This window comes from Bufo bufo, chromosome 1 (assembly GCF_905171765.1).
Source record: "Bufo bufo chromosome 1, aBufBuf1.1, whole genome shotgun sequence".
Taxonomy (NCBI): Eukaryota; Metazoa; Chordata; class Amphibia; order Anura; family Bufonidae; genus Bufo; species Bufo bufo.
In genome coordinates this window covers 634,734,711-634,762,586 of record NC_053389.1, presented here as the reverse complement: position 1 = coordinate 634,762,586, position 27,876 = coordinate 634,734,711, and the positions used below count along the sequence as shown (strand labels likewise).

The window sequence follows — 27,876 nt, the reverse complement described above, 5'->3', positions numbered from 1 at the left end:
ACCTTGAGGCGGATGGGCTACAACAACAGAAGACCCCACCGGGTACCACTCATCTCAGGAAAAAGAGGCTACAATTTACACGAACTCACCAAAATTGGACTGTTGGAGACTGGAAAAATGTTGCCTGGTCTGATGAGTCTCGATTTCTGTTGAGACATTCAAATGGTAGAGTCCGAATTTGGCATAAACAGAATGAGAACATGTATCCATCATGCCTTGTTACCACTGTGCAGGCTGGTGGTGGTGGTGTAATCGTGTGGGGGATGTTTTCTGGGCACACTTTAGGCCCCTTAGTGCCAATTGGGCATCGTTTAAATGCCATGGGCTACCTGAGCATTGTCTCTGACCATGTCCATCCCTTCATGACCACCATGTACCCATCCTCTGATGGCTACTTCCAGCAGGATAATGCACCATGTCAACCCAATAGAGCATCTTTGGGATGTGGTGGAACGGGAGCTTCGTGCCCTGGATGTGCATCCCTCAAATCTCCATCAACTGCAAGATGCTATCCCATTAATATGGGCTAACATTTCTAAAGAATGCTATCAGCACCTTGTTGAATCAATGCCACGTAGAATTAAGGCAGTTCTGAAGGCAAAAGGGGGTCCAACACCGTATTAGTATGGTGTTCCTAATAATTCTTTAGGTGAGTGTATATATATATATATATATATATATATATACATATAGTGACACAGTGAGGGGAATGGTCTGAAAAAAATGGTATTTTCCTCCAAGCATATGCTGCTGGACTGATTTGCAACCAGGTGGGGTCAAATATCGGACTGGATTTTAATTGCCGATCCGGGTTTTTGGCAACACCTGGCTGTCCTTAAATAGGCAGGTGGGCTCAGCAGCAGGATCTCTGTGTTGGGATCTGAGGCTTGGTGCCAGGTTGGAGGTCTGAGACCCATGGGCCGAGGAAACAGGCCCCCTAAAGCCTGCCGTGGACTGCTGGAGGCAGAACTGACATCAAGGTGACTTGTCTTATATGAACTTTCCAATTTGTGTGAAGTAACACCAAGATGCATTTTCCAGTGTGTGTGAAGTAAACACCAAGACTGCAAAGTAACGCATTGTTTTGTGCATTTGCCTCAAGTGTGAATAAACACTGAAGTTTTGCGTTAAGAACTTGTCTTTTGCCTCTGTACTGCGTTCGCTTACCCTATCTACCAGAACGAAACCACACAATATATATATATATATATATATATATAAAGAAATAAGTACACCGCAGCACATCCGTCTGGTGAAAAGTGGTGGGATCCTTTATTCACCCAGGTAGCGACGTTTCGGTCCGCTTACTGGGACCATTTTCAAGCAATGCATACATTACAATTGTGGGTTTTTATGTGGTCATCTCAATTTACATACATAAGTGGTACTTAAACAAAATAGTGCAAATAAAATACAATACATTTTGAGTACATACATCCGAACATCATATAAGAGAGACAATGCAGTCAAATGCATGAATACATGTAGTTCAGATATAGGAAACCATCAGTGCATAAAATATATACTTATAACACTAAAGTGATGATCAGAATTAAATAATTGTCACCTGTAAATGTGACGTTGTAGGAGGGCCTGGTATGGAATCGGGCAAGCTCAGGTTACAGGTGGACACAGGGTTCCATGCTGTGTCTCGTGGATGCGGCGTCCCGGAACTAGATTTGCGCATGTCCGTGACGTCGTTGAAAAGGCGGTCACGTGTTCACAATGGTGTGTCACATGATCGCCGCGTCACCGGCACCATAAACAAGGTGTTACGATATCAATACAAAGTAGCATCTAAGGTCAAATGTCATTCAGGAGGCTTTTCCCAGGGTACAGGATCGGGTGATGTGCTATCAAACGATGCACTATCACTCGGGTTATGTAAATGAGGGAGGAGGGGACAGCATCTGCTGATGCCCTAACATTCCCTACATTAACCCTTACCGGGCAAAAGACTTCCAGAATTGACCATAACAAAAGAGGAAAACGCATACAAGAGACGCATTAATGTGATTACAAAAGAAAATGCAATGTAGTCCGGGATGAACCGCGCATATCCAGAACATCTGTCCTCCTGCTGAGCTGAACCCTTCCATCCATAGGTCCTATATGTGGAATAAAAAAGTGAAGAATGTGAATAATAAAAAAATATATATTATCCAAATATATTTTGGTTAAAAACATAACAAATTTCTCATTACTGGGATCGACAAGGATACAAGAACGTGTCATCATATGAATAACCAAGGTTTGTACTCTACATTTAGGCCGTTCGGCTTAATAGATTGTAATTTAAAGATCCACTCGGATTCACGCTTTTTAAGCATTTTAATGCGGTTACCTCCTGTGCGTGGCAATGGGACATGGTCTAGGATCATGAACTTGAGATCGCTTTCCCCATGTCCCATATTCGCAAAGTGATAGGAGACTGGCAAATCTTTTCGCTTTTTTCGTATCGAAAAGCGATGCTGATTAAAGCGGGATTTGAAGTCACATGTAGTTTCACCTACATATAAAAGCTTGCAGGGACACCATAGAACATATATAACGTAACAAGAATCACAAGTCAAATAAAATTTAAGTGGATATGAGACTCCAGTGTCCGGATGGATGAAATCACGTCCCTTCACCATGTACTTACAATTTACACAGTGAAGGCACGGATAACTGCCACACTTTTTGGGAACTAAAAATGACTGATGTACACCTTTTTGCGAGCCTATGTCATTTTTGACTAGTTTATCCTTAAGATTACTAGCCCTCTTATATGACATTATAGGTCTATTATTAAGTTCAGGGATATTTTTGTGTTCGGTGCCTAAAATTGGCCAGTGTTTATTGATAATTTTACCTACATGTGTACTGGCTTCACAAAAGGTGGAAACGAAGGGTATTTTTTGGGATTGGTCCCTCTTTGTACCATGAAAAAGATCCCTTCTTTCTCTCTGGTTGATGCGGCTTAATTGTTGTTGTAGGACTGATACTGGATAATGTCTCTGTCTGAATGATTGTGTCATTTTGTTTAAAGTGCTGTCAAGCGTATTAGTATCACTTACTATCCTCTTGACTCTAGTAAATTGGCTATACGGTAGTGACCGCACCATCGTCCGCGGATGAGCACTGTCATACCTCAGGACGGTGTTGCGGTCAGTAGGCTTCGTATAGACCTCGGTTTTTAGCAATGTCCCAATACGTTTGATATTAACATCCAGAAAATGCAGCTCACTAGTGGAACTTTCCAAAGTGAACTGTATATCCGGAACCAAACTGTTCAAGTATGTATGAAACATGTGTAGTTCGGCAGCTGTGCCCGTCCAGATGACAAAAATATCATCTATGTATCTCCACCACCTCAGCACATGGCTGAAGTGGTGGGACACATAGACGTACTGTTCCTCCAAATGAGAGACGACCATGTTGGCGTACGTGGGGGCCACATTCGTCCCCATGGCCGTCCCCCTGACCTGCATATAATAATCATCACCAAAAAGGAAATAATTATTATACAGGATCAGCCGTAACAATCCAAGAAAAAAAGTTTGAGCCTCAGTAGAATAGTTAGAATGTGCTAGGGCCGATTCTACCACTGCTAAACCGATGTTATGCTGTATAGAGGTATACAGACTGACGATGTCGAAGGAGGCCAATATGGCGTCCTCCGGCATCTTCACGTCTGCTAACCTGCTAAGAAAATCCGTAGTATCCTTAATGTAAGATTTAGATGTAATTACATATTCCTGAAGAATTTTGTCTAGAAAAATAGATGCGTTGCTTAAGAGAGAACCACGGCCAGAAACAATAGGTCTGCCGGGTGGGCACTGTAAACTTTTATGGATCTTAGGTAACAGGTAAAATAAAGGAGTAACTGGAAAATCTATAAGCAAAAACTCGTTCAGCTGTTCGTCAATCAGGCCTGTTTGTGTGTATGTATGTAACAGCAATTTTAATTCCCGTTGGATATCAAATTTGGGGTCTCTTTGGAGTTTGACATATACTGCAGGATCAGACAATTGGCGGGCTACCTCTGCCATGTACATAGAAGTGTCCATGACCACTACCGCACCACCCTTGTCAGCAGATTTGATGGTGAGGGAGTGGTCATGGATCAACTGATTTAATGCTTGCAATTCCTGTCTGGTCATATTCGGATGCTGAATGCGGTCACAGAGCCCTGATTGTTTTAGCTCCTGTATGTCTCGCAGTACTGCATCCAAAAATACATCAAAGGCTTTAGAGGATATTTGGGGGGAAAATTTAATTTATTTAAAGTGATCCTCATGTTCAAAAATCTCATTAAATGGGGAGTGAACAGAACTCTATTTCATTTCTGCAACTGCAGATCCACCGATTCCCAACCTCCTGTTCTGTCACCCATGATGGTCACACCACTTCTCACAGTACCTTATGTACAATGTGCATTTTGCAGTCTGACATTTCCTGCTTGTCCAGCCTGCCATTGAATTGTCCAGCGCTGCTCACGTGACCATCCTGGCTAATCTGAGGGCAGCGGGAACTATGAAATGCACAGTGTGCATTAGGTAGTGTGAGAAGTGGTACAGCCATCTTGGATGGCACAACAGGAGTGTGGGAATCGACTGATCTGCAGCTAAAAAGATGAAAAGGAGGGCAAAGGAGGGCTATTTTTTCTTGAACCAGAGGGCCAATTGAAAGTTTTCACAACACAATTTTATCAATAATAGGTCATTCAAGCAAAATATTAAATATCTTAACCTTTTACATCTCTAGTCATAATGTGTCAGCTTTGAATATCCAATACATTGAGAAAGGATCTTTTACAAATGTTTAAATATTCAAAGCAGGGACTAAAATATTTTTGAAAATATGACAAACAATATGCACACAATGCTCCACATAGACTAGGAGGCCATATCGGAGATTGCATAAATTGGGCTGTTACTAATTTTAAGAATCCCCACTTGGTTAAACTGCTATGAATACTGACTTCCCTTAACACTACTTACTAAAAATTAAAGGGTTTGTCCAAAATGTATCTTTTTTTTTTTTTATAACACCCCCCCACCTCCTGCAGTAGGACTTGTGAAGGGAGCTATATTTACCTTCTCTCCGCTGCTTGGTTCTGTCTCTGTTGGTCCTGAGCTGTCTTCATTGCACTTCTGGTCCCCGCATGTAAACTTTCAGTTCTTTGGCTGCAACCATGCAGTTTGCAGTTGACCCCATCCATGTGGAAGCTGACAGACAGAGGCTGGAAGTTCAGTGAAGAGACCCTGGTAACCAAGGAATAAAAAAAAATGATAAATATTGAATAGCCCCTTTAACCACCTCCGGACCGCTGTACGCACAGACGCGTCCTGGAGGTGGTTGTTTCATTCCGAGTGGACGCGCCGGCGCGTCTTCTCGCGAGACGCGAGATTTCGGTCACAGCCGGCCCGCGCATGCGCATCGCGGGCCGGCAAAAGTTCGAGGAGAGTTGCATCAGCAACCTGCCAGCCAATGATCGTCGCTGGCAGGTTGCTGATTTTTAAAAAATCGAATCACAAACCAGATAACAGATCATATTAGTAAATATGATCTGTTATATGGCTTCTCTGCTCCTGTGCTGGTCCTTTTCGTCGGTTGGATCCAGCACAGGAGCAGACTTCACAGTGAGTACACCAAACAGCACACCTTAGCCCCAGATCACCCCCTTGCACCCCAATTAACCCTTTGATCACCCCTTTGATCGCCCCTGTCAATCACTAGTGAAAGGAAAAAAAGTGATCAGTGTAAACTGTCACTTTTTTTTTTTCACTGGTATTGGCTGTTAGGTTTTAGGGATAGTTTAGGCCCCTTGGTTAGGTAGTTAGCGTCAGTTAGCGCCCACCCCACCACACCGCAGTCACTTTTATTCGCTGATTAGCGTATCGCTAATCAGCATTTGTACTTTTATAGTATCTGTAAGTGATCAAAACTGATCACGGTCAGATCTATAATAGTATTAGTGTCACTTTAGTTCGCCCTCCACCCAAAACGCAGTGTTTGCCCGATCAGGCCTGATCGGTCGCCCACACGTGCGTTCACCCACGCCCGCCCCACCGCAGTGACAAAAAATTATTATTTTTTGATCACTGCACATTCACTTTACACGCACTGCGGCGATAAAAAAATCAGTTTTGATATTTTTTATCAACCGCAGCGGCCTCCGGTACTTCGCTAGCCTCCCCTTTGTAAGACAGGTTTGCTTTTTTTCTTGGGTAGTCTCAGGGAATACCCCTAAATTTAGTAGTCCAAAATGTCAAACAGGGGGTATTCTTCTGAAGAGGCCTACAGGATTCTGACCCAGTCGGATGAGGAGTGGGAACCCTCATCTGACGAATCTAGCGGGTCAGAATATGAACCTGTAGAAAGCAGTGGCTCTCTGACCCAAAGTTCGGACGAGGAGGTTGAGGTCCCTGGCAGCACCAGGCGTACCCGGCCCCGTGTCGCTAGACCACAGGTTACGCAGGATCCGCTTCAAGAGCAGCAGAGTGGGGCTGTCGCTGCCGGATCACGTGGTGAGGCATACACCAGCAGCGCAGCCCTTCCTGGACCTAGTACCAGCACTGCCGTACAACCTGGTGAAGTAGCGAGCACCAGAAGGGCAGTTGAAGCTGGTACGGTGGCACGTGCAGTAGTTACCCCGTCGCAGCCACCGCGCAGACAGGCCCGTAGACCCCCTAGAGTCCCTGAGGTGCTGGCAAACCCTGATTGGCAGTCACCAACTTCAGCCGCACCTGTAGTTCCCCCTTTCACCGCCCAGTCTGGAGTTCGGGTTGAGACGGCTCAAATCGCTTCGGCCCTGGGATTTTTTGAGCTGTTCTTGACTGCGGAGCTCTTGGACTTAGTCGTGGCAGAGACCAACCAATATGCCACACAATTTATAACCGCAAACCCGGAAAGCTATTATGCCCAGCCTTTCCGGTGGAAACCAGTCCAAGTTTCCGAACTTAAAATTTTTCTGGGCCTTCTCCTCAACATGGGCCTGACAAAAAAGCATGAATTGCGGTCATATTGGTCCACGAACCCAATTCATCACATGCCCATGTTCTCTGCTGCTATGTCCAGGACACGATTTGAGACCATCCTGCGTTTTCTGCATTTTAGCGACAACACCACCTCCCGTCCCAGAGGCCACCCAGCTTTTGACCGGCTCCACAAAATTCGGCCCCTCATAGACCATTTCAACCAGAAATTTGCAGATTTGTATACCCCTGAGCAAAACATCTGCGTAGACGAGTCCCTAATACATTTTACCGGGCGCCTTGGCTTCAAACAATACATCCCAAGCAAGCGTGCCCGGTATGGGGTCAAATTGTATAAGCTCTGTGAAAGGGCCACAGGCTATACCCACAAATTTCGGATCTATGAGGGAAAAGATCAGACCCTGGAGCCGGTCGGTTGCCCTGACTACCTGGGGAGCAGTGGGAAGACAGTCTGGGACTTGGTGTCACCCTTATTCGGCAAGGGGTACCATCTTTATGTGGACAATTTTTACACAAGTGTGGCCCTCTTTAGGCATTTGTTTCTAGAACGGATTTGCGCCTGTGGCACCGCGCGAACTAGTCGCGTGGGCTTCCCCCAACGGCTTGTAACCACCCGTCTTGCAAGGGGGGAGAGGGCTGCCTTGTGTAACGAAGAACTGCTCGCGGTGAAATGGAGAGACAAGCGTGACGTTTACATGCTCTCCTCCATTCACGCAGACACGACAATCCAAATTGAAAGGGCAACCCGTGTCATTGAAAAGCCCCTCTCAGTCCACGACTATAATGCGCTCATGGGAGGGGTGGACTTCAATGACCAGATGTTGGCTCCCTATTTAGTTTCCCGCAGAACCAGACGCTGGTATAAGAAGGTGTCTGTATATTTAATTCAATTGGCGCTGTACAATAGTTTTGTTCTCTACAGTAAGGCTGGGAGAACAGGATCCTTCCTCAAATTCCAGGAAGAGATCATCGCGAACCTCCTTTACCCAGGAGGTTCCGTGGCCCCATCCACCAGTGTAGTTAGCCGTCTACACGAGCGACATTTCCCCAGTGTCGTTGCTGGTACCTCAACCCAACCGCCACCCCGAAAAAAATGTCGTGTCTGTAGCAGGAGTGGAATAAGGCGTGACACCCGCTATTTCTGTCCTGACTGCCCTGACCACCCTGCCCTATGCTTAGGTGAGTGTTTCCGGAAGTACCACACACAGGTACACCTAGCATAGGGATTGCATCTCACAGGACAGGCACACAGGGCTATTAGGGCCCTTTTACTCACAGCTGCTGCAAACCTCTCCTTTCACCTGGGATAAAGTGCATAACGTACTTCGCCACATCTTTGGGCGATTTGCGCTTTGCACATTGTCCCATGGGGAAGGAGAGGTTTGTTCTATAAAGGTAAAAAAAACTAAACAAAAAAAAAATTACCGGTAAGTAAAAAAGTTACAAAAGTTAAAAAAAGTTAATATGTTCTGTTCTAAAGTTAATAAAGTTATTGCTTTGCGGCCTGGTTTTTTCTTTTTTGTTTTGTTTTTTTTTACCTTTCAGGTGGACCAACCGATCGACCAGCTGCAGCACTGATGTGCATTCGGACAGAAGCATTGTGCTGCTGTCAGATTACACGCAAGTCGGTGTATGCGGCGCTGCAAGACGAGATTTCTCCTCTGCAGTAAAAGATACGTTTGCCGAGGCATATGAGCTGAGGAGGTGGCGGTGTTCATATACTTTGGCAAACACTTTGTATATATAAAAAAAAAAATCCCGGCAATGATTTATTCATCCACATCGATTGATGTGAATGGAGAAATCGGGTTTGCCAGGGCATACGAGCTAAGTGGGCATGGATGTTGGGCGGAGCTCCTATGTCCTGGCAGACGCCTTTCCCCTCCTTTTTCTTTTTTTGGCAGAGATTTTTTCATCCACATTGATTGATGCGAATGAAGAAATCTGTGCCGTTCATTTTTTTCTTTCAGCCCAGAGGCTGAACGGAAAAAAAAAATCTCATTACCCGTATGCTCAATATAAGGAGAATAGCAGAAACTCCTAATGCTGGGCATACATGTAATGATTGCGGAGACCCTCAAATGCCAGGGCAGTACAAACACCCCACAAATAACACCATTTTGGAAAGAAGACACCCCAAGGTATTCGCTGAGGGGCATATTGAGTCCATGAAAGATTGAAATTTTTGTCCCAAGTTAGCGGAAAGGGAGACTTTGTGAGAAAAAAAATAAAAAAATCAATTTCCGCTAACTTGTGCCAAAATTTTTTTTTTTCTATGAACTCGCCATGCCCCTCATTGAATACCTTGGGGTGTCTTCTTTCCAAAATGGGGTCACATGTGGGGTATTTATACTGCCCTGGCATTTTAGGGGCCCCAAAGCGTGAGAAGAAGTCTGGTATCCAAATGTCTAAAAATGCCCTCCTAAAAGGAATTTGGGCCCCTTTGCCCACCTAGGCTGCAAAAAAGTGTCACACATGTGGTATCTCCGTATTCAGTAGAAGTTGGTGAATGTGTTTTGGGGTGTCATTTTACATATACCCATGCTGGGTGAGATAAATATCTTGGTCAAATGCCAACTTTGTATAAAAAAATGGGAAAAGTTGTCTTTTGCCAAGATATTTCTCTCACCCAGCATGGGTATATGTAAAATGACACCACAAAACACATTCCCCAACTTCTCCCGAGTACGGCGATACCAGATGTGTGACACTTTTTTGCAGCCTAGGTGGGCAAAGGGGCCCACATTCCAAAGAGCACCTTTCGGATTTCACAGGTCATTTACCTACTTACCACACATTAGGGCCCCTGGAAAATGCCAGGGCAGTATAACTACCCCACAAGTGACCCTATTTTGGAAAGAAGACACCCCAAGGTATTCCGTGAGGGGCATGGCGAGTTCCTAGAATTTTTTATTTTTTGTCACAAGTTAGTGGAAAATTATGATTTTTTTTTTTTTTTTTTTTTTACATACAAAGTCTCATATTCCACTAACTTGTGACAAAAAATAAAAACTTCCATGAACTCACTATGCCCATCAGCGAATACCTTGGGATGTCTTCTTTCCAAAATGGGGTCACTTGTGGGGTAGTTATACTGCCCTGGCATTCTAGGGGCCCAAATGTGTGGTAAGGAGTTTGAAATCAAATTCTGTAAGAAATGACGAGTGAAATCCGAAAGGTGCTCTTTGGAATATGGGCCCCTTTGCCCACCTAGGCTGCAAAAAAGTGTCACACATCTGGTATCTCCGTACTCAGTAGAAGTTGGGGAATGTGTTTTGGGGTGTCATTTTACATATACCCATGCTGGGTGAGAGAAATATCTTGGCAAAAGACAACTTTTCCCATTTTTTTATACAAAGTTGGCATTTGACCAAGATATTTATCTCACCCAGCATGGGTATATGTAAAAAGACACCCCAAAACACATTCCCCAACTTCTACTGAATAAGGAGATACCAGATGTGTGACACTTTTTTGCAGCCTAGGTGGGCAAAGGGGCCCATATTCCAAAGAGCACCTTTCGGATTTCACTCGTCATTTTTTACAGAATTTGATTTCAAACTCCTTACCACACATTTGGGCCCCTAGAATGCCAGGGCAGTATAACTACCCCACAAGTGACCCCATTTTGGAAAGAAGACACCCCAAGGTATTTCGTGAGGGGCATGGCGAGTTCCTAGAATTTTTTATTTTTTGTCACAAGTTAGTGGAAAATGATGATTTTTTTTTTTTTTTTTTTTTTCATACAAAGTCTCATATTCCACTAACTTGTGACAAAAAATAAAAACTTCCATGAACTCGCCATGCCCATCAGTGAATACCTTGGGGTGTCTTCTTTCCAAAATGGGGTCACTTGTGGGGTAGTTATACTGCCCTGGCATTCTAGGGGCCCAAATGTGTGGTAAGGAGTTTGAAATCAAATTCTGTAAAAAATGACGAGTGAAATCCGAAAGGTGCTCTTTGGAATATGGGCCCCTTTGCCCACCTAGGCTGCAAAAAAGTGTCACACATCTGGTATCTCCGTACTCAGTAGAAGTTGGGGAATGTGTTTTGGGGTGTCATTTTACATATACCCATGCTGGGTGAGAGAAATATCTTGGCAAAAGACAACTTTTCCCATTTTTTTATACAAAGTTGGCATTTGACCAAGATATTTCTCTCACCCAGCATGGGTATATGTAAAATGACACCCCAAAACACATTCCCCAACTTCTACTGAATACGGAGATACCAGATGTGTGACACTTTTTTGCAGCCTAGGTGGGCAAAGGGGCCCATATTCCAAAGAGCACCTTTCGGATTTCACTCGTCATTTTTTACAGAATTTGATTTCAAACTCCTTACCACACATTTGGGCCCCTAGAATACCAGGGCAGTAGAACTACCCCACAAGTGACCCCATTTTGGAAAGAAGAGACCCCAAGGTATTCGCTGATGGGCATAGTGAGTTCATAGAACTTTTTATTTTTTGTCACAAGTTAGTGGAATATGAGACTTTGTAATAAAAAAAAAAAAAAAAAAAAAAATCATCATTTTCCGCTAACTTGTGACAAAAAATAAAAAGTTCTATGAACTCACTATGCCCATCAGTGAATACCTTAGGGTGTGTACTTTCCGAAATGGGGTCATTTGTGGGGTGTTTGTACTGTCTGGCCATTGTAGAACCTCAGGAAACATGACAGGTGCTCAGAAAGTCAGAGCTGCTTCAAAAAGCGGAAATTCACATTTTTGTACCATAGTTTGTAAACGCTATAACTTTTACCCAAACCATTTTTTTTTTACCCAAACATTTTTTTTTTATCAAAGACATGTAGGACAATAAATTTAGAGCAAAATTTATATATGGATCTTGTTTTTTTTGCAAAATTTTACAACTGAAAGTGAAAAATGTCATTTTTTTGCAAAAAAATCGTTAAATTTCGATTAATAACAAAAAAAGTAAAAATGTCAGCAGCAATGAAATACCACCAAATGAAAGCTCTATTAGTGAGAAGAAAAGGAGGCAAAATTCATTTGGGTGGTAAGTTGCATGACCGAGCAATAAATGGTGAAAGTAGTGTAGGTCAGAAGTGTAAAAAGTGGCCTGGTCTTTCAGGGTGTTTAAGCACTGGGGGCTGAGGTGGTTAAACTGAGATGTGATGCCTTTATGCTTCTGTTAAACCACTTCACTATCCTCCCTCAATTCCACCTTCCCCCAAGGACACTTTCACATGATCAATATTTGGTCAGTATTTTTTATCAGTATTTGTAAAGGCTCATGCACACGAATGTATTTTCTTTCCGTGTCCGTTCCATTTTTTTTGCAGACCGTATGCAGAACCATTCATTTCAATGGGTCTGCAAAAAAATTGGAAGTTACTTCGTGTGCATTCCGTTTCCGTATGTCCGTATTTCCAAAAAAATAGAACATGTCCTATTATTGTCCGCATTAGGCCTCTTGTACACGACCGTATGGATTTTGCGTATGCAAGAGGCCTTATGGACAAGGATAGGACTGTTGTATTAGGGGCCAGCTGTTCTGTTCCACAAAATACGGAATGCACACGGATATCATCCGTATTTTTTGGGGACCTCAAAATACATACAGTCATGTGCATGAGGCCTAAGATTGAGTTCACACTTTAGTTATTTGATCAGTTATTTCCATCAGTTATTATGAACCAAAACCAGTTGCGGGTCAAAGACACAGAACAGGTGCAAATTTTTCCATTATACCTTATCTCTGAGTAGGCTTCACTCCTGGTTTTGGCTCACAATAAGGGCTCGTTTACACGACCGTATGGCTTTTTCAGTGTTTTGCGGGCCGTTTTTAACGGATCAATTTTTCCTTTTTTTGTTTCAGTAGTGTTTCCGGTTCCGTTTCGTTTTTCCGTTCCATTTTTCTATATGACCTATACAGTATACAGTAATTACATAGAAAAAATTAGGCTGGGCATAACATTTTTAATAGATGGTTCCGCAAAAACGGAACGGATACGGAAGACATACGGAGTACATTCCGTATGCGTTATATTTTTTTGTGGACCCATTGACCTGAATAGAGCCACGGAATGTGATTTGCGGGCAATAATAGGACATGTTCTATCTTTGAATGGAATGGAAAAACGGAATGCATACAGAGTACATTCCATTTTTTTGCGGAGCCATTGAAATGAATGGTTCTGTATACGGAACGCAAAAAACGGCCCGTATACGGAACGCAAAAAACGTTTGTGTGAACAAGCCCTAACTGATGGAAATAACTGATCATATAACTGAAGTGTGAACTCAGCCCACGGATGCCTGATAACACATGGTAATAAAGTACCAGAAAAGTGTATGACATTAGACAAATCTCATGTACACTTAGTTTTTTTCTGAAGTTGACCTGCTGGGCAGATTTCGATATCTGCAGCATGTCAATTGTCGTTGCATTTTTTTTGTGTGGATTTCACCCTTCTCAATGGAAGTGTGAGATCTGTGGCAAAACTGCACCAAAAAGCACATGAAAACCACATAAACAACGCACCAATGCTGTGATTAATAGTCCCGATTTATGTGCATTTTATTGTGCCGTTTTGGTGCAGATTTCTTGCAGATTTTTCGTGCAGATTATGTACAGTATGTTTTTTTTCTGCCCGGATTTTTGTGTGGAAAAACTCCAGCATAATACAGCACCAGCAACGTCTATGAGATTAGACAAATTGCATGTACACTTTGCTTCTTTCTTCTGAGTGGAAATTGACTTAACGTTTGGATTTAGAAATTGGCAGCATGTCATGTTGGCAGTTTAGTGCAGATTTAACCCTTTTCAATGAATGGTGAGATCTGTGACAAAACAACATCAAATATACACCAAAAACTCAAAGTAAGGCCTCATGCACACGACAGTTGTTTTTTGCGCCTGCAAATTGTGCGTCTGCTAAAAAAACGGATGCGGCATCCGTTTTTTTGGGAGGATCCGTTTTTTTTCCACAGATCCCTTGTAATAAATGCCTATCCTTGTCCGCAAATGTGAAAAAAGTAGGACATGCACTATTTTTTTTGCTGAAGTGAAACACGGACAACGGACGCGGAACACAAACGGATGAACTATCAGCATTTTTTGGCTGACCCATTGAAATGAATGGGTCCCAATCCTATCCGCAAAAAAAACGGAACGGAGGCCGAGAAAAACAACTGTTGTGTGCATGAGGCCTAACACACAGAAAACCACACAAAAAATGGCATAATCTGCACTTTATGCAGGAGCACTAAATGCTTGATCCTTCTACCAACTCACACCCTTCCATGCTCTGTCCATACCATTTAGGACAGGTTGAGAAAAAATGCCTTATAATTTGGTAGCTAGACTACAGTACCAAGAGTTGAGTTGATTAGTAGAAAACAACTCAAAAAATCTGGACACCAAATATTGACTACCCGGCTCCAGAGATCTATTGAGCCTTTAGGGTGTACATAAAAATGTGGATTAGATGTAAGAAATAGAAACACTTCTAGATTCTAAAGTTCATGGTTTCTAGAAGTAAACTAGACCCCATTTTCTTGTAATGCACCGCTTCTCGTTCTTTCTTTTTGATCTAGTTCTTTGCTGTCCATAATTTCCTCTTTACCATAAATACTCATGATCACCTTCCACTAATTCATGTTAAAAATGTAATGTATCTTCATGGCAATGGTGTTATAGAACGCTCAGAACAGCTGAAATCTCATAAAAGGTGCAGGTGGTATTAGATGGGAAATGGTCTGCTTATGCCTTCTTACTGTGACTGTAGATCACAGTTATGCAAGCGACCAACAGCACAAACATGAATGCAACAGTTCAAACACACTACTCAGTTTTGCCTATAGCAAATATTATTAGCTCACTTCTTTCTTGAGGCAAGAGTTAAAGATCCAGCCTGCAAGAATCCACTGAAAGTGACATGACAACAGAACCTTGCCTACGGGAGAAGCTGTGAAACCATGTTTTTCGATTGACTTCAGCTGTGATTTTTTTTCTCCACTGCTGAGCATGAGAAGCGGGGTCAGAGGGTTCACACTTCATTTGATCTTCAGATCTTCCGTGCAGTACTGTGTACTACTGTGGTTACATTTGCCAACAGGCTCATTAGGCTTCTGTTTTCTCATATAATTGAAAGTGTTTGCATTACTGTCTTTACCCCTCAACTTCTGATATTCTCACGTTCCAGAGCCTATTGCAAAACATAAATGGTATGGATCGAGACCAGTGGAGCATGGATAATGAAGTTACACTGATAATGGCTAATAGAAACAATTTTAATTTGCAATATTAGCTACAAGAATGATAAGATTTGTGTAAATGACTGTGGATTAAATTAACACTGAGAGCACGAAACACACGTTCTATAGTAAATAGATAATTCCTTTTCTGAAAGTATTAATAGAGTGGAATAAGTATTTTTCAGGCTCCTTAGAAAATAAGAACGTTAATTTGTTGGCTGTTTTATTCGCAGTGCTATGGTTGTTGCTATAGACAATGTATGGTACAATGTATGTTATTTCCATTAGATTTCAAATTTGGCAGCAGAAGTAGTGGTGAATGTCCAAATTATGTCTCTTATATAAATCTAAAAGGTCTACCTTGTTTTTTTTCCAGTTTTTACCGCACAGAGGACACTCCACCAACATGGACTGTATGATGGCACATGGGACAATTCTTCATCAAACCTTGGATTTTGATGAGTTTATTCCACCAATTCCACCTCCTCCATACTATCCACCAGAGTATACTTGCACACCAGTCATGGAAGTACAAAGGTGAATTGAGATTTATTCATTTTTTTTGTCTATTCATTTGTTGCCCTGTAGATTAGATTTATGCATCTGTCAGGAGTTTTATGTTTCTCATTTATTTATTTTTTATCAGCCTTAGCCTTTTATTAGCCTCATTCAGATGGCTGCATTGTCTTAGTTCCATATTTAAGCTGTAAATCCTGATAAGATGCTGGTTTAGTGACCAAACCTTGCAGTGTCATAGTTCTCTGTTAGTTTGGATCATTCAACAAGTGGATAAGGTTCACGCACAACCTTATCAATGTTCCACAACTTATTGTTTTCAGCTTAATGGAGTCTAAATTGTAACTAGAGATGAGCGAATTTCTCAAAAATTCGAATCGGCCGGGTTGCCGAATTTACCGAAAAAATTTGGTTCGATCCAAATTTATTTGTGGCGAATTGGTTAAAAAATGCCTACTTCCTGGCTGCAGAGAGCCTTTATAGTATATAACACTGTGCCCTGCAGTAACACACATAGGGAGTCTGCTGTGGTAGTGAAACAATACTGTGAGTCAGTATGACATATAGAGACAGGCGTCGCTTTTAGAATCACTGCACACTTCACTTATTTGGGCAGTTACGGGGCCAAAACTGACTAAATAACTCAAGTATGAACTCAGCCTTACAGGTAGATATTAGCGCCAGGTATAAAGAACCGTGCAGGGGCCCAAGATCCATGAAAGAGCGCACTCCTTTTACACCAATTCACTGATTCCACATAGATGTCTGCAGAACCTGTTCTATTAAACACTTATACAAGTAGAGCCCCCCCGACAAAGTGAAGTGGGTGTCAGCAGTAAGTTTGTGTTGATGTCCCTGATTATTTTGCCCTTCCTCTGATTCCTCAGAACAATAACCCCCAAAAAACATATCCTGTCTGTGGAACATCCGCCTTCACTCAGCATTTGTCAGTAATCCATCAGTATTGCTAAAGCTAAAAAAAACAGGAGTGGATCCAAAACAGAGATGACACGTGAATGTAATATTTGCATGTCTTCTGTGTTTTGTACCCACTCCTGCTTTTGGCTACCAAATCATAAGCCAATTCTGATGCAAAATAGGGACCATGTCATGCAGGCCTTACAGCTGTTACATAGACAGGATCCGTTGTGTGTCTCATTTTTCCTTCCTTCTGACAGATCAGAAAAAGGGTCAAATAAATGATGATGTCAGCCAGGCCGAAAGGCAAAATAGTGGCCCAGTCATGAAGTGGGGAGGGTGGGAACAGCATGAGAAGTCTACAGAGTTGCACTATGACATAGTGGTGAGGTGGAAGCAGCATAAGGAGACCACAGTGTGGCCCAATGACAGAGTCTGGAGGTGGCAGCAGCATCAGAAGGAAGCCACAGAGTGGCACAATGACAGTGGGGAGGTGGCAGCAGCAGCATCAGGAGGCCACAGAGTGGCACAATGTAACGGTCACTCCCAGGCTAGGTGTTAGAAGGTCGGAGAGGCTGTCTGCAGGTGATGTCATCTGACAGCCTCTTTTAATTTCACTTTGTTGTTGATGGTAATGACCACACCTCTAGTCAGGTGCAGAATAGTGGTCATTACTATTTAAGTCTGGCTACTCTCTTCACTCCTTGCGGTGTATAGCTTTATTTGCAAGTGGAAGAGCTGGTGTGTGTTGTCTCCTCTGGTGTTCCTGCTCTTTCTTCTACTTCAGGAGTTAAGTGTCTCAATCCTTTGTATTTGTTTTGTGTTGTTTACCCTTCCTTCTGGTATCTGGTCTGAGTCAAGAGCCCTGTTCCTTCAGCTTAAGGAACGGGTCATCTTTGGGCCCTATCACTACCTCAGGGCATTACAGGGTAGTCAGGCTTTAGGTTCCAGTGAATGAACGGTCCTACCACTGAGGTTCGTTCATTCGGTTAGCAGTCAGGGATAGGATTAGGATTTATTAGGTGGTGACCCTTTTCCTCTCCCTAGCTTCTAGGCCAGATACCTTCCCCCATCCCCCTCTTGTGTTTGGTGTGGTGTTCCCTCCCACACCTCGTCGTTACACACAATGACAGAGTGTGGAGGTGGCGGCAGCAGCATCAGGAGGAGGCCACAGAATGGCACAATGACAGTGTGGAAGTGGCAGCAGAAGCAGCATCAGGAGGAGGCCACAGGGTAGCACAATGACAGTGTGGAGGTGGCAGCAGCAGCATCAGGAGGCCACAGAGTGGCACAATGAGAGAATGGGGAGGTGGGTGACAATACCAGTACCAGCTGAAGATGGTGGTGAAAGAAGAAGCACTTGATATCAGATGTGTGGCATCAGGCTGGTGGCAGCATCAGAATAGTAGCTGAGGCAGGGAGCCAGAAGAAACCAGTCTCTTTTGTCAAAGTATATAAATGTAGTATAGTTCGAACACTCACATACGGGCATATGGAACGAAAATCATTAATAAAACATTTAATAAACATCTAAATGCAATACAATAAAAACATCAGAATGCAAATAAAACTGAAAATAAAGATGGAAATATAAATATCTGGATGTTGGTGTGGCCCCATGCACGATCTAGTCTGATGCATTAGGCATTGGGGGGTGGAAATCTTGGCTGATCCACACCTGATTCATCTTGACTAGGGTCAGTCTCTCCACATTTTGGGTGGACAGACGAGTGGGGTAACTATGGGGTAACTACTAACTTCTTGGGGTAACTATGGCCCCCGTCGCACTAAACACCCGCTCTGATGCTATACTACTGGCCAGGCAGGAAAGCTTTTCCAGGGCAAACTCTGCCAATTGCGGCCACAAATCCAGTTTGGCTGCCCAGTAGTCCAGCGGATCTTCAATGTGGGGTGGCAGGGTGCTGTCCAAGTATGCCACCACCTGCTGGTTCAGGTCCTGCTCCAGGTCTAGCTGATGCTGCTGGTAAGTAGTTTCTTCACTAGGCAGGAGAAGAAAGTTGCTCATCAGCAACTCTAGATTCAAGTTGCAGCTGATGGAGCCATGGCAGAGGAACGTGAGTGCAGAGACCTGCGAGAGGATGGACGATGGCGCAGATAAGCAGGGGCCAACTGTAAAAAAAGGCCCCCATTTTGGACCTGTAGCAAGGGTCCAACAAGGTGGACAGCCAGAAGTCATCCCTCTGCCGAATGCTGACAATTCGCTGTCCCTACGCAAGCAAGTGAGCATGCATCGGGCCATTTTTGCAAGGGACTCGCAGTGACTCCCTGCCTCCATCTCCACTGCATACTGCCACGGTGTGTCTGGGTCCTCTGCCTCGTCTTTCTCATTGCCCTGTAGCTCTTCTGGATGCTCCTGCTCCTTCTCTCCTGTCACCTGTGTATAAAAACCACCCATTTCGCTACACAATGCTTGTGCTCCAATGTCCTTTTCCTCCTCCAGTTCAGGCCCCACAGGGCTCATGTGGCCGTGAGATCTAGGCGCCACGTCTCCAGTCCCCTGACCAGCCAGATTTACTAGCATCTGTTCCACGACATGAAGCAGTGGAATGAAGTTGTTCATCCCATAGTCCTGGCAACTGACAAATAACGTGGCCTCCTCAAAGGGCCTGAGCAGACGGCAGGTGTCACGTATGAGCTGCCACTGACTGACATAGTTAAACAGGGGAGTACTCCTGTCCGCTTGGATGATCAAGAAATCGTTTATGGCCTTTCTTTGTTCTTATAGTCGGTCCAACATATGGAGGGTGGAATTCCAATGGGTGGAAACGTCGCACATCAGCCTATGTAGGGGGATGCCGTTCTGCCGCTGCAGCCCAAGGAGGGTGTACGAGTGGCTGAAGTGCATGCAAAGTTTCCTGGCCATTTTTAGGATGTCTTGCAGATGGGTGGAAGACTTCAGCAACTGCTTGACAACCAGATGTGTTCCATGCAGGGCGCATGGATCATCCCACCTTGACGCACCCCCGACCCCATGTTCTTCCTGTTGTCGGTCACAATGGTTCCGATTTTGAGTTGTCGCAAAGAAAGCCAGGATTCGATTTCTTGATGAAGGACATGGAGCAGTTCCTCCCCTGTGTGACTCCGTTCGAGGTGCAGAACAGCGTGACACTACCGTGCCCTGCACATGTGGTATGCTAGAGGAGCACTGTGAATTGTTCCTGCAGTGGAGGCTGAGGACACGGTGGTGGATGAGGAGGCAGAGGCGGACATTGTCGCAGGACCAACGGCATGAAAAGCTGCGTCACCTGGCAAAGTTGCTGGTGTGGCTGTGCAGGAACCACATTCATCCAGTGGGCCGTAAAGGCCATGTATTGTCCCTGACCGTAGTTACAGCCCCACACATCGGCTCTGCCATGAACTTTGGCAGACACCGACAGGCTCAAGAACTGGCCCACCTTCTGTGTGCAGGGCTGGTACTGCCTTTTTGGCAAATAAATGACAGCTGGGGACTCTCCACCTCGGCTTGGTACAAGCTATCAGTTCTCTGAAAGGTGCAGAGTCCACCACTTGAAAAGGGAGGGACTGCAGCACCAGCAACTCGGCCAGGAGCACATTTAGCTTCTACTCCGTTGGATGAGTGCACGCATACTGTTCTCTCTTGGCAATCACTTCGGTGATCGATTGCTGACGGAATGACTGACAAGGAGTAGGAGGAGGAGCAGGTGCATCAGGACCAGCAGATGATGGGAAAGACAGACAGCAACCTTTGGCTGAGGTGGTAGAGCCCTGACTGCCTAAAATCTGTTTTGTGCCACTAGGTGATGGAGCAGTTGCTGTGGCAGGCTGGACCACCACATTGGAGCCACTGTTCTCCCAGGCCACTTTCTGATGACGGTGCATATGTTGACACAGGGCCGTGGTGCCAACATTGGCACCCTGGCCACGCTTCACCTTCTGCCCACAGATTCTACAAATGGCCATGTTCACCTCCTTTGGTGGCTTAACAAAATACTGCCACACCGCCAAGTAGGTGATTTTACCCCTAACACTCCGCACTGACTTCCTGCTACCGCCGCTGCTTCCGTCAACCCCTGCACCACTATTTTCTGGGCAGGTAGGCTCCTGCGAAGTGGTTGGTCTGCCCCAGGCAAGTTTGGCTCCCGACCTCCCACTGCTGCCACCCTGCTGACTCCTAGCCACGCTAGCGACTTGCTGGCTCCGCCACTGCCTCACGGGCAAGCTGCCACCCTCTTCTCCCGATGATGATGAAGCCCCTAATTCACCCGGCTCCCAAGTGCGATCAGCTACATCATCATCAGTACTGTCTGCACGTCACTGATGTCTTCCTCAACGGTCTCTGGGTCAGGAGCCTGACCGCTCACAACACCATCTCCCATGCCAGTCTCCTCATCACTACTTGCCCGCCTACCGGAGGAAGCGGCGGATGTCTCCTCCACATCTTGGCTGGCCAGTAGCTGCTGACTGTCCTCTAGTAGCTTGTCCTTGCTGTATAGTGGAGCTGAGCCCACAGCATATAATACTTGTCTGACTGAGGAAACAGAAAAGGACAGAGCCAGGTTGAGGACAGGTGAGGGCACAGGGCCTGCTCCTGGGCCATGCCAACTAAGGGTTGTGTCTGACGAACCCACCGACTCTTGGCTAGTGGTGTCTGATGTCACTTGGGAAGAAGTGGATGACCGAGTCAACCATTCAAGAACCGCTGGGTTGCTGGTCAAGACACAACTGCTAGATGACACCAGGAGCTCAGGCCTCTTGCTGCGACTCCTGCTGCCATGCCCCCTTACTCTGCTGCGACCTGTGCCTGCGCCAGAAACATTTAGGCCCGTGCCACTCCCCTGTGCAGAGCCTGGCACTTCTCTGCCTAACATACTGTTAGATCAAAAAAATAAATAAAAAGGAAATTAAAACACCCCAAAAGAGTCAGTTATTTTCTCACCTCACCACACGACAGCTAATAAGCCCTTTTTTTCACTAATACACGCCAAAGGAGGCTTTAGAAGTAGAGTTGAGCGAACACCTGGATGTTCGAGAAGTTCGGCCGAACTTCCCGGAAATGTTCGGGTTCGGGATCCGAATCCGACCCGAACTTCGTCCCGAACCCGAACCCCATTGAAGTCAATGGGGACCCGAACTTTTGGGCACTAAAAAGGCTGTAAAACAGCCCAGGAAAGAGCTAGAGGGCTGCAAAAGGCAGCAACATGTAGGTAAATCCCCTGCAAACAAATGTGGATAGGGAAATGAATTAAAATTAAAATTAAAAAAATAAAAATTAACCAATATCAATTGGACAGAGGTCCCATAGCAGAGAATCTGGCTTCACGTCAGCAGAGAATCAGTCTCTTCATGCCATAGCAAAGAATCTGGCTTCATGTCAGCAGAGAATCAGTCTCTTCATGCCATAGCAGAGAATCTGGCTTCATGTCAGCACAGAATCAGTCTTCATGTCATAGCAGAGAATCAGGCTTCACGTCACCCACCACTGGAACAGGCCACTGTCACATATTTAGGCCCTGGCACCCAGACAGAGGAGAGAGGTCCCGTAACAGAGAATCTGGCCTTATGTCAGCACAGAATCAGTCTTCATGTCATAGCAGAGAATCAGGCTTCACGTCACCCACCACTGGAACAGGCCACTGTAACATATTTAGGCCCAGGCACCCAGGCAGAGGAGAGAAGTCCCGTAACAGAGAATCTGGCCTTATGTCAGCACAGAATCAGTCTTCATGTCATAGCAGAGAATCAGGCTTCACGTCACCCACCACTGGAACAGGCCACTGTCACATATTTAGGCCCCGGCACCCAGACAGAGGAGAGAGGTCCCGTAACAGATAATCTGGCCTTATGTCAGCGCAGAATCAGTCTTCATGTCATAGCAGAGAATCAGGCTTCACGTCACCCACCACTGGAACAGGTCACTGTCACACATTTAGGCCCCGGCACCCAGACAGAGGAGAGAGGTCCCGTAACAGAGAATCTGGCCTTATGTCAGCGCAGAATCAGTCTTCATGTCATAGCAGAGAATCAGGCTTCACGTCACCCACCACTGGAACAGGCCACTGTCACACATTTAGGCCCCGGCACCCAGACAGAGGAGAGAGGTCCCGTAACAGAGAATCTGGCCTTATTTCAGCACAGAATCAGTCTTCATGTCATAGCAGAGAATCAGGCTTCACGTCACCCACCACTGGAACAGGCCACTGTCACATATTTAGGCCCCGGCACCCAGACAGAGGAGAGAGGTCCCGTAACAGAGAATCTGGCCTTATGTCAGCACAGAATCAGTCTTCATGTCATAGCAGAGAATCAGGCTTCACGTCACCCACCACTGGAACAGGCCACTGTAACATATTTAGGCCCAGGCACCCAGGCAGAGGAGAGAGGTCCCGTAACAGAGAATCTGGCCTTATGTCAGCACAGAATCAGTCTTAATGTCATAGCAGAGAATCAGGCTTCACGTCACCCACCACTGGAACATGCCACTGTCACATATTTAGGCCCCGGCACCCAGACAGAGGAGAGAGGTCCCGTAACAGAGAATCTGGCCTTATGTCAGTGCAGAATCAGTCTTCATGTCATAGCAGAGAATCAGGCTTCACGTCACCCACCACTGGAACAGGTCACTGTCACACATTTAGGCCCCGGCACCCAGACAGAGGAGAGAGGTCCCGTAACAGAGAATCTGGCCTTATGTCAGCGCAGAATCAGTCTTCATGTCATAGCAGAGAATCAGGCTTCACGTCACCCACCACTGGAACAGGCCACTGTCACATATTTAGGCCCCGGCACCCAGACAGAGGAGAGAGGTCCCGTAACAGAGAATCTGGCCTTATTTCAGCACAGAATCAGTCTTCATGTCATAGCAGAGAATCAGGCTTCACGTCACCCACCACTGAAACAGGCCACTGTCACATATTTAGGCCCCGGCACCCAGACAGAGGAGAGAGGTCCCGTAACAGAGAATCTGGCCTTATGTCAGCACAGAATCAGTCTTCATGTCATAGCAGAGAATCAGGCTTCACGTCACCCACCACTGGAACAGGCCACTGTAACATATTTAGGCCCAGGCACCCAGGCAGAGGAGAGAGGTCCCGTAACAGAGAATCTGGCCTTATGTCAGCACAGAATCAGTCTTCACGTCACCCACCACTGGAACAGGCCACTGTCACATATTTAGGCCCCGGCACCCAGACAGAGGAGAGAGGACCCGTAACAGAGAATCTGGCCTTATGTCAGCACAGAATCAGTCTTCATGTCATAGCAGAGAATCAGGCTTCACGTCACCCACCACTGGAACAGGCCACTGTCACATATTTAGGCCCAGGCACCCAGGCAGAGGAGAGAGGTCCCGTAACAGAGAATCTGGCCTTATGTCAGCACAGAATCAGTCTTCATGTCATAGCAGAGAATCAGGCTTCACATTACCCACCACTGGAACAGGCCACTGTCACATATTTAGGCCCCGGCACCCAGACAGAGGAGAGAGGTCCCGTAACAGAGAATCTGGCCTTATGTCAGCGCAGAATCAGTCTTCATGTCATAGCAGAGAATCAGGCTTCATGTCACCCACCACTGGAACAGGCCACTGTCACATATTTAGGCCCAGGCACCCAGGCAGAGGAGAGAGGTCCCGTAACAGAGAATCTGGCCTTATGTCAGCACAGAATCAGTCTTCATGTCATAGCAGAGAAGCAGGCTTCACGTCACCCACCACTGGAACAGGCCACTGTCACACATTTAGGCCCAGGCACCCAGGCAGAGGAGAGAGGTCCCATAACAGAGAATCTGGCCTTATGTCAGCACAGAATCAGTCTTCATGTCATAGCAGAGAATCAGGCTTCACGTCACCCACCACTGGAACAGGCCACTGTCACACATTTAGGCCCCGGCACCCAGACAGAGGAGAGGTTCATTCAACTTTGGGTTGCCCCGCAATATAATGGTAAAATGAAAATAAAAATAGGATTGAATGAGGAAGTGCCCTGGAGTAGAATAATATATTGTTAAGGGGAGGTAGTTAATATCTAATCTGCACAAGGGATGGACAGGTCCCGTGGGATCCATGCCTGGTTCATTTTTATGAACGTCAGCTTGTCCACATTGGCTGTAGACAGGCGGCTGCGTTTGTCTGTAATGACGCCCCCTGCCGTGCTGAATACACGTTCAGACAAAACGCTGGCCGCCGGGCAGGCCAGCACCTCCAAGGCATAAAAGGCTAGCTCTGGCCACGTGGACAATTTGGAGACCCAGAAGTTGAATGGGGCCGAACCATCAGTCAGTACGTGGAGGGGTGTGCACAGGTACTGTTCCACCGTGTTAGTGAAATGTTGCCTCCTGCTAACACGTTCCGTATCAGGTGGTGGTGCAGTTAGCTGTGGCGTGGTGACAAAACTTTTCCACATCTCTGCCATGCTAACCCTGCCCTCAGAGGAGCTGGCCGTGACACAGATGCCTTGGTGACCTCTTGCTCCTCCTCTGCCTTCGCCTTGGGCTTCCACTGGTTCCCTTGTGACATTTGGGAATGCTCTCAGTAGCGCGTCTACCAACGTGCGCTTGTACTCGCGCATCTTCCTATCACGCTCCAGTGTAGGAAGTAAGGTGGGCACATTGTCTTTGTACCGGGGATCAAGCAGGGTGGCAACCCAGTAGTCCGCACACGTTAAAATGTGGGCAACTCTGCTGTCGTTGCGCAGGCACTGCAGCATGTAGTCGCTCATGTGTGCCAGGCTGCCCAGAGGTAAGGACAAGCTGTCCTCTGTGGGAGGCGTATCGTCATCGTCCTGAGTTTCCCCCCAGCCACGCACCAGTGATGGGCCCGAGCTGCTTTGGGTGCCACCCCGCTGTGAACATGCTTCATCCTCATCCTCCTCCACCTCCTCCTCATCCTCGTCCTCCTCGTCCTCCAGTAGTGGGCCCTGTCTGGCCACATTTGTACCTGGCCTCTGGTGTTGCAAAAAACCTCCCTCTGAGTCACTTTGAAGAGACTGGCCTGAAAGTGCTAAAAATGACCCCTCTTCCTCCTCTTCCTCCTGGGCCACCTCCTCTTCCATCATCGCCCCAAGTGTTTTCTCAAGGAGACATAGAAGTGGTATTGTAACGCTGATAACGGCGTCATCGCCACTGGCCATGTTGGTGGAGTACTCGAAACAGCGCAACAGGGCACACAGGTCTCGCATGGAGGCCCAGTCATTGGTGGTGAAGTGGTGCTGTTCCGCAGTGCGACTGACCCGTGCGTGCAGCAGCTGAAACTCCACTATGGCCTGCTGCTGCTCGTACAGTCTGTCCAGCATGTGCAAGGTGGAGTTCCACCTGGTGGGCACATCGCATATGAGGCGGTGAGCGGGAAGGCCGAAGTTACGCTGTAGCACAGACAGGCGTGCAGCAGCAGGGTGTGAACGCCGGAAGCGCGAACAGACGGCCCGCACTTTATGCAGCAGCTCTGACATGTCGGGGTAGTTGCGAATGAACTTCTGCACCACCAAATTCAGCACATGCGCCAGGCAAGGGATGTGCGTCAAACCGGCTAGTCCCAGAGCTGCAACGAGATTTCGCCCATTATCGCACACCACCAGGCCGGGCTTGAGGCTCACCGGCAGCAACCACTCGTCGGTCTGTTGTTCTATACCCCGCCACAACTCCTGTGCGGTGTGGGGCCTGTCCCCCAAACATATGAGTTTCAGAACGGCCTGCTGACGTTTACCCCGGGCTGTGCTGAAGTTGGTGGTGAAGGTGTGTGGCTGACTGGATGAGCAGGTGGAAGAAGAGGAGGAGGAAGCTGAGTAGGAGGAGGAGGAGACAGGAGGCAAAGAATGTTGCCCTGCGATCCTTGGCGGCGGAAGGACGTGCGCCAAACAGCTCTCCGCCTGGGGCCCAGCCGATACTACATTTACCCAGTGTGCAGTTAGGGAGATATAGCATCCCTGGCCGTGCTTACTGGTCCACGTATCTGTGGTTAGGTGCACCTTGCCACAGATGGCGTTGCACAGTGCACACTTGATTTTATCTGACACTTGGTTGTGCAGGGAAGGCACGGCTCTCTTGGAGAAGTAGTGGCGGCTTGGAACAACATACTGTGGACAGCAAGCGACATGAGCTGTTTGAAGCTGTCTGTGTCCACCAGCCTAAATGACAGCATTTCATAGGCCAGTAGTTTAGAAATGCTGGCATTCAGGGCCAGGGATCGAGGGTGGCTAGGTGGGAATTTACGCTTTCTCTCAAATGTTTGTGAGATGGAGAGCTGAACGCTGCCATGTGACATGGTTGAGATGCTTGGTGACACAGGTGGTGGTGTTGGTGGTACATCCCATGTTTGCTGGGCGGCAGGTGCCAACGTTTCTCCAGAGGCGGAGGAAGAGGCCGAGGCGGCGGCAGCAGCAGAAGAGGCCGAGGTGGCAGCAGCAGAAGCGGTAGCAGGGGGAGCCTGAGTGACTTCTTTGTTTTTAAGGTGTTTACTCCACTGCAGTTCATGCTTTGCATGCAGGTGCCTGGTCATGCAGGTTGTGCTAAGGTTCAGAACATTAATGCCTCGCTTCAGGCTCTGATGGCACAGCTTGCAAACCACTCGGGTCTTGTCGTCAGCACATTGTTTAAAGAAGTGCCATGCCAGGGAACTCCGTGAAGCTGCCTTTGGGGTGCTCGGTCCCAGATGGCGGCGGTCAGTAGCAGGCGGAGTCTCTTGGCGGCGGGTATTCTGATTTTGCCCACTGCTCCCTCTTTTGCTACGCTGTTGGCTCGGTCTCACCACTGCCTCTTCCTCCGAACTCTGAAAGTCAGTGGCACGACCTTCATTCCATGTGGGGTCTAGGACCTCATCATCCCCTGCATCGTCTTCCACCCAGTCTTGATCCCTGACCTCCTGTTCAGTCTGCACACTTCAGAAAGACGCAGCAGTTGGCACCTGTGTTTCGTCATCATCAGAGACGTGCTGAGGTGGTATTCCCATGTCCTCATCATCAAGAAACATAAGTGGTTGTGCGTTAGTGCATTCTATCTCTTCCACCCCTGGGGAAGGGCTAGGTGAATGCCCTTGGGAAACCCTGGCAGCAGAGTCTTCAAACAGCATAAGAGACTGCTGCATAACTTGAGGCTCAGACAGTTTCCCTGATATGCATGGGGGTGATGTGACAGACTGATGGGCTTGGTTTTCATGCCCCATCTGTGCGCTTTCTGCAGAAGACTGGGTGGGAGATAATGTGAACGTGCTGGATGCACTGTCGGCCACCCAATTGACTAATGCCTGTACCTGCTCAGGCCTTAC

At 46.4% G+C, this 27,876-nt stretch overlaps 1 protein-coding gene across 1 annotated transcript in view; it reads left to right on the top strand.

Annotated features, from left to right (window-relative positions):
• Positions 1-27,876, top strand: part of FAM189A1 (family with sequence similarity 189 member A1) — a 489,297-nt gene that overhangs the window by 306,419 nt on the left and 155,002 nt on the right. The window contains exon 4 of the mRNA XM_040413849.1: positions 15,583-15,743. Within this exon, the coding sequence (XP_040269783.1) occupies positions 15,583-15,743 (161 nt within the window). The remainder of the gene's footprint in view (positions 1-15,582; positions 15,744-27,876) is intronic.